This window comes from Chlamydomonas reinhardtii, chromosome 9, assembly GCF_000002595.2.
Source record: "Chlamydomonas reinhardtii strain CC-503 cw92 mt+ chromosome 9, whole genome shotgun sequence".
NCBI classification, from domain to species: domain Eukaryota; kingdom Viridiplantae; phylum Chlorophyta; class Chlorophyceae; order Chlamydomonadales; family Chlamydomonadaceae; genus Chlamydomonas; species Chlamydomonas reinhardtii.
This window is the reverse complement of record NC_057012.1, coordinates 3846200-3858092: the sequence shown is the minus strand read 5'-3', so window position 1 is coordinate 3858092 and position 11893 is coordinate 3846200. Positions and strand designations below refer to the sequence as shown.

General features: G+C 65.9%; 1 protein-coding gene across 1 annotated transcript; it reads right to left on the bottom strand.

Moving 5' to 3' along the window:
• Positions 1 to 4606: 4606 nt before the first annotated feature.
• Positions 4607 to 11880, bottom strand: CHLRE_09g391912v5 (uncharacterized protein). Its single transcript, XM_043065614.1, has 6 exons — positions 11211 to 11880; positions 11111 to 11144; positions 10916 to 10995; positions 10271 to 10278; positions 10054 to 10068; positions 4607 to 9848 (listed from the first exon to the last, which is right to left on the bottom strand). The coding sequence occupies exons 3-6, from the start codon at positions 10937 to 10939 to the stop codon at positions 5519 to 5521; spliced, it is 4377 nt and encodes a 1458-aa protein (XP_042921175.1). The 5' UTR covers positions 10940 to 10995; positions 11111 to 11144; positions 11211 to 11880; the 3' UTR covers positions 4607 to 5518.
• Between the last annotated feature and the right edge of the window lie 13 nt (positions 11881 to 11893).

Here is an 11893-nt window from a genome sequence, read left to right as displayed (position 1 = left end):
GCCTGCCCATACCGCACGCATGCCGTCCTCCCTAATGCGCCCTGACCCCACGCTTTGCAACTCCCTCAGTAATGCCGTACGTGGCATCGCCGCCCCCTGCAGGATGAGCAGTAGGAGCCGCGCCGGCGTCCTCGGCATGCCGGCCGCTGCTCCGTCTGGCGCCTCACCATCAGCCGTGCCCTCAGGCGCCGCCGCACCGCCGGCGGCAGCCTCCTCCACCAGCAACGCCGCACTGTCCCAGCTGCTGAGCCGCCGCCACGGTCACGGCTCACGCAAAACTAGCAGCGGCGGCGTGGCGGCGTCAGCCGCCGCCCCTGCTAGCTCCGATGCCCCGTCCACCTCGCGACAGGCAGAGGCTGGAGAGCAGTTTGGGTTTGTGTGCCCCATCTGTCAACAGACCCGCTTCTCTCTGGCATCCATGCCCAACCGGTGAGACCTGTTCGCTTCTTCTGACGCTGGCGTCTGCGCAGGCGGTTGCTGGTGGGCAAGAGCGCCCACAGGTGGCGCGGGCGCAAATGGCGGGCCGCGGGCGTGGATGCGCCATGCATCATCCCACTCCTGCCATACGCTGCAGGCTCGCCCCACTGTGTGCATCCGTCTTTCTCTGCAATGCCTTTTGACACCTGCAGGTCCGAGGGTCTGTACTGCAACCGCTGCGTGCGCACCTTTCCCGCCAGCCCCTCCTATCTGGACCTGACCCTCACCGCCGGCATCAAGCAGAAGGTGTACAACCAGAGGTCATGGGGCGGCACAGAGCTGTTCAGGTGAGGGGAGTTGACCGTGCTTGCAGAACGGAGTGAGGCAATTTTTCATCATTCCCAGCGAGACACGTGAGACACTACTCGCACTGTATGGCAAGCCGAGTAGCCGATACATGCTCAGTAGTCATTACATGGTCAGCGATTGTGCACAACGTCGGGGGCGGCATACTTGGCGGTTGCATGGGTGGGCTACTCAAGACCTTACTGGTCTACACCTTCCCACACCTGACCGCGCACCCCTCCACACCCGGCCTCCCAACACGCACAGGAGCCCGCTGGTTAGCTTTGTGTACGAGCGCGGCTGGCGCCAGGGCTTCGCCTGGGCGGGCTTCCCGGGCGCCGACCGCGAGTACGACATCGCCATGGACTACCTGCTGCCGGCAGCTGGCGGGAAGGTGCTTGTGGACATGAGCTGCGGCAGTGGGCTGTTCTCACGCAGGTGGGTGCATGGAGAGGCGGTGGTGGCGTGGGTGGGTGGCGTGGGGGGGGGGCGGGGTGTAGGCACGGTGGACGGGGCTGGGAGGTGCCCTCGCTCCACTGAGGCATGCACGCACAAACCCACAAACATCCTGCGGGTTTACGTCCCTTCTGCATTCAAACACACACACACACACACACACGCGCGCACGTCACGCTGCTGCTGCATCGCATTCACAGTCTTTGCGCGTGTTTTCGTTGTGCTTTTAAACACGCACACACGTGGCGCGGCCCGCTGGTTGCTTGCGCGTCCGCAGGCCCTTTGCCACTGTTCCTTCCTGACACACACACACGTGTGTGTTGCGCGCACAGGTTTGCTCGCAGCGGCTCCTTCAGCGGCGTCATCGCGGCGGACTTCAGCGAGTCCATGCTGCAGCAGACCCGCGAGTATTGTATGCAGGAGGGAGAAGGACTCAACGGCAGGTGGGAGCGCGGCTGGAGGGTCGGAGGGGCGGGGAGAGCTCGCATTAGGTGGGCATCGAGCTGTGTGCCGCAGGCCTACCCCAGGGCATCGTCGGCGTGCCTACCGCGTGCCCCGTATGCCCGCACATGTCGCCAGCACCTCTCCTCGTGTGCTCTTACCAAGTCCCCTGCCTGCCTGCCGGCCTGCCTGCCTCCCCCTCCTTGCGCCCCCCAACCACCACCACCCGCAGCACGCCCATCATGCTGCTGCGTGCTGACGTGGCGCGACTGCCCTTCGCCACCGGCAGCGTGGCGGCCATACACGCCGGCGCCGCCATCCACTGCTGGCCCAACCCCCAGGTGCGGCACGTACTGCTTGGCGTCTTGCTGTACATGCACACACACACACACACACACACACACACACACACACACACACACACACACACACACACACACACGCGGTCTTTCAACGCGACACGGGCCTTGTGCGCTGCGACTCCGACGTCCGGCCTTAGGGGTTTAGAATGCCTTCCTGTGGATGCCGCACTTGGTTGACCTGGACCGCATCGGTTCGCCCGGGCCCGGGGCACCCCGCTGCCTCAATAACCCTGCTGACCCCGCTGCTGCTACATGGTCTTCTGCCGGACCGTGCCGTGCCGCGCCGTGCCTCCCTGCAGGCGGCTCTGGCTGAGATCAGCCGTGTGTTGGCGCCGGGCGGTGTGTTCGTGGCCTCCACCTTCCTGACCGCCTCGGCGCCGCTGGGCCAGGTGCTGGGCGACGACCTGGTGCGGCCGCTCAGCCAGGTGAGGAGGCTGAGGCTGGGGGAGGGGGAGGGGGAGAGGAGAGGGAGAGGGAGAGGGAGAGGGAGAGGGAGAGGGAGAGGGAGAGGGAGAGGGAGAGGGAGAGGGAGAGGCAGGAGATTAGGGGCATCGCATTTTGAAAGTACGGGTGTGTGTGCGGCGTGGTGGTTGGCATAGTGGTTGCCTTCGTGTCCTAGCTGTGGCGAGTCCCGCTGTGTATGTTATGATTGCAGGGCGTGTGCTTCGATGTCGCACGGGCTTTTAGCGTTCTAACTTGATACGTAAACGGTATTAATTGTAGTATGTGTGTACTGGAACTGAGTATCCGCACGGAACGTGTGGGTGCAATTGGATGAGGGGTGCCGCCCACTGCCAAACCCGGTCAACTCTGGCACACACGAACAACAACCCCTGCTCCCGCTGCCGCCCACAACCGATTCCCGCAACTCCAACCGCCCGCCGCCCGCTGCCGACCGACCGCCAACCAACCTACTCAGCTGGACCCAACCAACATCGGCGGCATCACCAACTCCACCTACAAGTGGTGGGAGGAGCAGGAGCTGCGTGACCTGTGTGAGGCGGTTGGCCTGGTCAAGTTCCAGCGGGAGCGCAGCATGCGCTTTATCATGTTCAGTGTGCAGAAGCCGCAGCCCGCGGCGCCGCTGGATTCGGCGGAGTTTGAGGAGTAGCGCTGCGGCGTGGCGGTGGGGCGCAGCGGAGCCGCCTCCGGCTCCGTATGCCGGCCGCTGTGGTGGCGGCGGCGGCAGGGGGTTGGGGAGCGGCGGCGGCTCTGCCGCTGGTGCTGGGCAGGAGCGGAGCATGCGGGTGAGCCATTGAGCGGCATGCGCGGTGCCGGTCACGGGCGGCAGTGGGCAGTGCTGGTGCCCGAGGCGGAGGAGGTGAAGGCGCGGGCGCTGGTGCTGGTGCGGGCGCTGGTGTTGGTGCTGGCGTTGATGGTGGTGGTGCCTTGTTGTGGATGTGATGGAGGCCGTGCGGTGTGCCGGCAGGCTGTGGGACGGCGTCTAGTCCGTGCTGAGGACCGCGGTGGAAGGTCGTGGTCGGCGGGCGCTGCGGCTGCCCGCAGGTTTTGGCACTATCCTGCCGCCGTCGCCTCACTCACTCACTTCTCACCATAGCAGGCCGCTCAGCTCTCCACTCCATTCCGCTGCCCCCGCCTGCCACCCCCTGCCCCTGCCCCCAAACCTCCCAGGTGGTGTTGCAGCAGCAGCCGCGGCCGCAGTCTATGAAGTACTGGGAGGAGCAGGAGCTGCGGGACCTGTGCGAGGCGGTGGGGCTGCAGGGCTTCCAGCGCGAGCGCTCCTGGCAGTTCATCATGTTCAGTGCCCGGAAGCCGGCGGCGGCAGTCGCCATGGACTCGGCGGACTTCAGCGAGTAGGCGAATAGCTGGCTGGCTGTGTGGGAGAGGGTTGAAGGAGTGGAGTGGGTTATGAGAGTAGCGAGGAGGGCGTGTGTACTAGTGTCGGGTCAGGAATAATTTGGATTTCAGACGTGCGCGGGATGGGTTGGCAAGATGAATGTGAACGCCTGGAGGGAGCAGTTCCTGTTTGGTGTAATCATTCCGTCAACTTCCGTCTGCTCTCCATTCGGTCGGTTGAGTTTGCGAGTAGGGCCAGGCGTGCACCTGATAATTCATGGGGGGTTGCCCCGGCCTGTGAGCCTGTCAGTGCTAGAGCACTGCGATTCTGCGAAGCCCGTGCATGTCGCGATTCTTGCGGAGTGCGGACGAGACAGGTGCTGGCAGTGGGTGCGCTGCCATGAGATGCAGTCTCTGTGGCCTTCTGCACAACACGCTGTGAATCTGTGATCATGGTCGAGGGACGAGGGACCAGTATGTACGAATCCGTGATTTGATCCGTACAGTCGTGCTGTCGCATGTGCCGTTCCCATATGCCCTGTGAGGCTTGGCTAGGACTCACTGTGCGCGGAGTCACACGGACTTTGCCCGCGGGAGGGTTTGCAGCAAAGTCGGGGTTGGGCCCTGATAGCATGTGATGGCTCGGCGTCTTCGGGAGCTGGGACTGTCCCCTCTGTAACATCCGCATCCATATGCCCGTTTCGCGGTATCTGCTAACAAGACCCCCAGAGTATCGAAGTGTGTGTGATGGGTCCGGCGAAGTGGGCACAGAGTGCGATAAGCTGGACACGTGCAGTACATAACATGACACAGGCACCCACAACATTTCACACACCTGCACGTGCATAGTCCTCAGCAGACCCAAACGCGACATTGAGTTGTGCTGCCGCACCGCGATTACGCGCACATTGACTCCCCCTCCATCGTCATTATCACCAGCCTTGTCAGACGGAGCATGCAGTTTCTGGTCCTCGGTACCTCCTCATGTCTTGATATCTATTCGTATGCATGACACGCCTGGGGTTCACCCCACGGGTTCGCCCCGCATGCGCTCCCAAACTGCTTTCATGGTCCAACACTCCCACATCCAACACTTTACATCCAAAGCCATGTACCCATCAGCAGCCAACCCACCACAACGCACTGTACATGTCCGTTTTGCATGGTACAGCATTGATATGCCCTTATTTCCTGCGCGACAGGCGCGCTTCGGCAGCAGTGAAATACTCGTCACGGGGTCAGAAACCCATACGGCAATATGTCTTGGTGCCAGTGTGCTCATGGAGGTGCTTATGCCAAGCCATGTGCATCCAGGGTAAGGGCGTCTGTGTGTGTGTGTGTGTGCTGTGAGCATCCCATGACGCAGTTCCTTTCGGTTGGCATCACCAACACTGTAAGGCACTGTGAGCACCGTGACGTACGATTTGAACTGCGTTCTGCACTTGCTTCTGCGCTCTCTCGCTCTTCCGCTCTCCCGGCCACTCCACGTACCTCCTGTCGTCGGGACCGCCCAGCGTGATGGAAATGCCTCAACTTATTCCACAAAGACAGGCGCCTCTCGTTCCATGTCCTCTAAGACTGTGTGGGCACGTACGTCTCCGCCGCGCAGCCGTCCGCCCTAGCCCCCCATCAGTGACGCCCCATGCCCACGCCCACGCCACCTCCTCCTGCGGCTCTCCTCCTCTCCATCCTCCTTTCCCTCAAACGCCGTGCGGCCGCATGAAGCGCAGCGTGCCGCTTAGCCCACCCTCATGCATGTACTCCCCAAACGCCGCCACCGACTCCTCAGCATTGAATCCGCCGGCGGCGGCACCGCCAGCGCCGCTGCCACTGGTCAGCGCGCTCAGCTCCGCCGCAACATCCATGGTGCCGCCGCGCCGCGGTGGCACGTTGCGCAGCGGAAGCATGCTGGGGAAGGGCACGCGCATCCCCGGCACAAAGTACTCATCCGACATGAAGCTCCAGCCCACCACCTCCTCCAGCAGCCCGCCGCGCCAGCCGTGCACAGTCACCTGGATGCCCTTGCCGCACACCACGCCCAGGCCCAGGCCGCCAAAGCCGGGCCCGGCGCGCGTGCGCACCGCCGGCGGGCTGCCGTCCGCGGCGCCGCTGGCGCAGCTGCTGGCCACCGCCGCCGCGGCCTGCTGCAGCACTGCCGGCGGCGCACACTCCAGGTACATTACGGCGCCCTTATTGCTGCCACGTGTCAGGCTCGCGCCTGCCGCGCCTGAGCCCGCCGCGCCTCCTGTGGCGGCGCCGCCAGGCGACACGTCCAGCGACAAGCGCCACTCCACGCCGCGGCACACCACCGAATTCATAAGGAACACCGTTTCCCGCGGCCCGCCGTCACCGCCCTCGCCGTCGCCGCCCTCAGCGTCGCGAATCGCGAACACCGCCTCCGCCAGCGCGCCGCTGCCGCCCACAGCCGCGGCGGCGGCGGCGGCCGGCACCGGCGTGGCGCCGCCTTCGGCGCTGCGCGCTCGCGCCAGCGCGTCGACCAGTGTCTGGCGGCTGATGTGCCACTCGAAGCACAGGCTCCCGTCGGCGCCGGCGGGGCCGGGCATGCGCGGCCGCGTCGTGTACCAGGGCGAGGTGGTGTCGTACACACTGCGCGCCAGCAGCGCCACGTGCGCGCGCTCCGCCTGCCCGGCGCGGGCGTAGTTGGACAGGAAGGCCAGCTCCTCGGGTCGCATGGGGAACCAGCCGCTCGTCGTCACGGCACCGGAGGTGCCGGCGGCAGCAGCCAGAGCAGTGCCAGGGGATGCGGCGGCGGCGGCGGCCTGAGGCTCGGCGGCGCCCGGCCCTGGCGCGCCAGGGCTGTTGTTAGATATTGTGGTGGTGGAGGGCGTGGAGGCGGCGGTGCAGCCAGCGGACTTGTCGGCATCGGCGCCGTTCGCGGCAGCGCCGGCCGTCGGCGAGGCGGCTGGCGACGTGGCTTTGGCGGCTTCGGCGGTGCTGTCGTCCTTGCCGCCGCCATCTTCCGGCTTGTCCGGCTGCGCCTGCTCCTTGCAGCCCGCATCGCCCGGCGCGGCGTCCTCCATCGGCGCGTCCTCGACCTTCAGAGCTGCCGCTGGCTTCGGCCCAGCATCCTGCTTTGCGCCTGCTACCGCTTCCCCTGCCTCACCCTCAACGTCAGCTGCCGCTCTGTCGGCATTCGCGCCCTCTGCCCCGTTTGGTGACGCAGCATTGGCCGCCGGTTCAGCTGCCACCGCGGCCTGCTCAGCAGCGCTGTCACTGCCGCCCGCACCCTCAACCATAGCCTTGACCTCGCCCCCCTTGGCCAGGCCACCGGCGCCGCCGCTGCTACTGCCGCTGCTCTCGTCCAGCAGTAGCAGCCAGGGCATCACTGCAGATAAGTAGAAGCCGCTAAGCGCAGCCAGCCGAATGGTGCTGCATACCAACGACAGCTGCTCGCGCGTGACGCCAGCCCTCCTGCCGCTTTCTGCGGCGGCGGCAGCGCCGGCACCCTCCTCCGCGGTGGTGGCGCTGGCCGCATTTGCTGCCAGCCAGTCTGCTGCCACCACCAGTACGCTGTCCTCGGTGCCCTCCGAGCCCAGAGCCGGCGAGCCCAGCAGTGCGGCAAACACTTCCGCTGGCAGCCAGCGCACCTGCCGCCGCAGTGCCGGGTTGTTCAGAACCGTCACCGCGTCCAGCGTGGCAGCGACGCGACCAGCCGCCCCGGGGGCAGCGGCGCCTGTGCCGCTGCTGACGGCCCGGCCGGGGGCGGAGGCTGACATGTCGGTACCGTGGCTGCCGCGTGGGCCCTGATGGCTGAGGTTGGGCCCAGCGGGGCCCAGCGGCTTAGGCAGCGGCGGCCGCCCTGCCGACGCCGCATGCGGGTCTGGCTTGAGCATCGGCAGTTGCATTGGCAGCGACAGCGGCGCGTTGGCCGCCGCCGCGGCGGCCATGGCAGCGGCGGCGGCCGCCGCTAGGGGCCCGTCGGAGTCGATCACGGTGCCCTCGTCGAGCGGCCCGCGCGGCACCGGCAGGCGCTGCTGCTGCAACTGCTGCAGCTGCTGTAGCAGTTCCTTGTCTTGATCGAGGCCCGCCAGCAGCGCCGGTGGCGGCGCCCCGCTGCTAGCACCCGCCGGCCCCGCGCCCCCTGCGCGAAGCGATGACGGCGGGTGCAGGTCCAGCACAGGCCCCGGCGGGCCGTTCGCGCTCATGCGCGGAAGCCCAGCGCCGTTGCCGCCGCCCTGTCGCAGGCTGATGAGGTCGCCAAGGCCGGGCCCTGCGGCGCCAGGCAGGCCCGGCAGCGACAGGCGCCCAGAGCCCCCAGGCCCGCCGGCGTTGGGGAAGCGGCCGCCCGGGAGGCCTGGTACGGACATGCGCGGCGCGCCGGTGCCCACGGAATGGCGCGGGCCGCCGGCGTTGCCGCGCCGCGCCGCCAGCGCCAGCGCCTCCACGGCCCCCAGCTCGTCTGCATCCACATCGCCGCCACCACCACCGCCAGCCCCTGCGCCGCCGTCATCCCGCAGCGTCCCCCCCAGCCCCAGGCCAGCCAGGCCCAGCGGCCCTAGGGCCAGCGCGCCCGGGCGGCCGCCGCCCCGACCCGGCCCAGGCCCAGGTCCCGGTCCCGAGAAATCGTCGTCTGCCGGCCCGCCGTGGACCAGACGCAGTCCGGCCGGGCCGGCACCTGGCAGCTGCAGCGCCCGCAGCAGCAGACTGGGTGAAGCGTCGTCGCCGTCGCCATCGCCCGGCCCGCCGCCGCTGGCGCCTTGCCGCAGCAGCGCCGCCAGCGCGACCGGGGTGTTGTGGCCCTGCGACTCCAGCGAGTTCTGCAGAAGGTTTGACAGCATGGCCAGCTGCGGGTTGCTGGCGCCGCCGCCCGCGCTGTTGGTCAGCGCCGCCACCAGCGCCTCGTGCGCCGCTGAGCCGGGCGGCGCGGCGGCGGCCAGCTGCGCAATAATCGGCCCCAAGCCCGGATCCAGCCCTGAGGTCCCGCCACCGGCAACGCCGGGCAAGCTCATCTTGCCAGTACTCCGGCTGGGCCCCGCATCTGCGCCGCCGGCCTGCGGAGGCGGTGGCGGTGGAAGGCCCGATAGCGCCGCCAGGCTCAGCTCGGTGCCGGGTCCCTGCAGCGCCGCCAGCCGCCGCACCGCCGCCAGCGCCTCATCTGGGTCGATGAGCGGCCCGCCCGAGTCGCCCAGTTGCAGCGGCAGCGGCGGCGCCAGGCCACCCATGCCCACACCGCCGCCGCCGTTTTCCATGGGCCCCTGCTTGGCGGCCCCCATAAGCAGCGGCGGCGTAGGCAGCCCGCGGGGCGGCAGGCCCGACGGTGGCTTGCCGCCGCCGGCAGGCGCAGCCCGCTGCAGCGGCGCGGGTGGCGGCGGCGGCGTGTCGCCCTCGGCCTGGTCGTACCCGTCATCCATGTAGGGGCTGCTGCGTTTGCCGCCTGACAGCGGCACGAGGCGGCTGCCCCCTTGCCCAACGCCGTTGGGCATGTCCATGCCGCTGCCGTCGTCGTCGCCGACGCCGCCGTCGTCAATCGCCGCGTCCTCGTCCTGCATCATCATGTGCTGCTGCTGCTGGTGCAGCATGAGCAGCTGCTGTTGCTGCTGCGGCGTGAGCTGGGCCAGCAGTTGGTGCTGCGCCAGCTCGTCACGCGTGGACAGCAGGTGCGACAGCGCCGCCAGCTGGTCCGCCTGCTGCGCAGCCGCGGCGGCGGCGCTGCCGGGCGACGGCAGCCGGCCCTGCAGCTGCTGCAGCTGCTGGTGCAGCGCCTGGTCGTGCAGCGCCTGGGCGGGGCCGCCGCCAAGGTATCGGTCATGGTCGCCGCCGCCGCCGCCACGCTCTCGCATGCCGCCGCCGCCTCCACCGCCGCCGCCGCCACCCATAAACTCCTGATGGTCGACGCCGCCTGGCGCAAGCTGCGCGCGCGCGATCATATCCGCGGCCTGCTGCGGCGGCGGGCCGCACTGGCGCACGGCGATGTCGAACATGGCCTTGCGGGTGGCGTAGTCATACGCGTGGTCGTGCACGGCCAGTGCGTAAGTGCGCAGGAAGGAGCGCTTCTGGGAGTCCTTGCACCTGTGGGGATACACCGTATGGGGCTAGTTGTGAGCCGGTAGGTGGAGGCGGGGGAAGCTCACGGCCTCCAGAAGGCGCAGACGGGTCCGGGCTGGGCGCATGTGCCAAGGACAGCTTTGAATGGCGAATACACACCACCACAGCTGACCAGTTGTAATCGCACAACAATACCGGTATGATCATCATCGCAAAGGCGATTACTTACCGTAGCGTCGAATGCCTGTCGGTCGTGGCCCATACGGCACGCAGCAACAGAGGACACATGAAGGGACGGGGCAGCCGTTCAGCAGCGAAACAGGTAATCCGCAGGAAGAGGATCGCGCAACGCAAAAGCTCAGGAAACCTTACACTCCAACCTAGCACGCGAAGAGGTGAGGAGACACCAGAATCACACCACGCCGTGCAGCAGCCATCGCACCCACCAGATGTTCTGCACGGGCACAAGGAACGGGGAAAGTACGCAGCGCGTCAGGGCTACACAGGGCGCCGGCTGCCAGTAGTTGAGTACACACTCAGCAACGCGATCTTGCGTAGCTACACTGGCTGCATGTTCAGTATCTATAAACATTATTAACTAAGAGAAGCGAGGGCAACGGGGTGGCCCAGCGGGTCAACCAGCAGGAAAGAAACTTTTCCGCGGTTTCAACACGCCGAGGCCTGTTATGTGATCTGCAGGCGCATCGGATGGTGATCTGGTAAACTTTATGGCTATGTAACATCGCTGCGGCTCTGGAACGCGGGCGAGGTCTCTCATCGCAGCCTTCCGTTTACGCGCACAGCTGTGGGACTACCGATGAGAACAAATGGTCCTGGGTCAACGCAAAAACATCGGAGCCAGCACGTTTCTGCGGGAAAAACCGCCAGGGTTGCGACACAGCGCTAAGAAACACTCTGCCGCGCTCTGCCTCGGCACACACGCATACGCTGAGTGGCTGCTTCTGTGGATGCTTATCGCCATTATGTTGACATACAGGCTCAGTCAAGGCGCATAACCCGGACGAGGGCCCAACAACGCCAGTCAGAGCCCTTCAGCACGATTTCAACGCCAACCTGCCCGCCTCGCTCACCTTGACGTCGTTTTCGCTGCGCATGGGCAAGTATGCTGCTATTTGCGTCCACCGGTTGCCCAGCTCGCAGTGTTTGATAGCTGAAACAGCCAAGGACGCCCAGGATGCCGAGGACAAAGCAGCCAGTGTCAGTGCAGTTTTAAAGTTAAGACTGGTAACAACTAGGCGTGAACACGGTTGGGCTTGTCAGCTTACCGACAATAGCTTGCTCCGCGGGTGTCCACGGGGGCTGCAAGAACGGCGTGCGGAACAGTTTGACCCCATTAGATGGCAGAGTAGCTGCTCGGGAACATACCTTCTTGCGTCCAGCCCGTAGGTGTGCGTCCATCGTGTCAATTTGCGTCGTCGAGTTACAAATCTTTGTGCGTTTTGGCGCCGGCATCTCGCCTGTCAAGTTCAGCTGCTCTCCGATATTGATAGCAGCCCCTGGCCTTAGCGAGTTTTCTGGGCCGAGCGGTCCTGGTTCCGCCATCCTGGCTCCTTCCTCAAGAACGAAGCCTCTTCGGTTTACTGGCTTTGCGTCAGTGTTAACATATTTCTCAGCCCGCTGCTATGTTGCTACTGCTCCAAATGCCACAGTTACTGGGGATTTGAGCAAAGTGACTCGGGATTGAAACCTGCGGGCGGTCCATGGGCAGACCCACTTTCACCTTTCAAGCATTTCGGCGCACGGTTCTCCAAGCATTTTAAAGCGGGGCTAGTTTAAGGTAGATCGCAGAAACTGGAAGACGAGAGACCAAGTTACAGGATGCCCGAGACTCGGCTGGAGCAAGTCGGCAGGAGGCCCCGAGAACTTTACCAGTAGCACGTAAAACCAATGATGACACAGGCCAGTTGCCCGTCTGGTGGCGCAACCCCGGGTTTGTGACTGCTTGGGGTGTGCAGGCAAGTGTGCAGGAGAGGAGGTCTGGCCTGGCAGCTTTGCGCTGTCATCAGTCCTATGCGCAGAATGCGCAGCCATACTTTAGACGATCGTGA

What these genes read in the sequence shown, in the direction of transcription:
- CHLRE_09g391912v5 (XM_043065614.1), bottom strand. Translation starts at nt 10,939, where the DNA reads ATGCGCAGCGAAAACGACGTCAAG.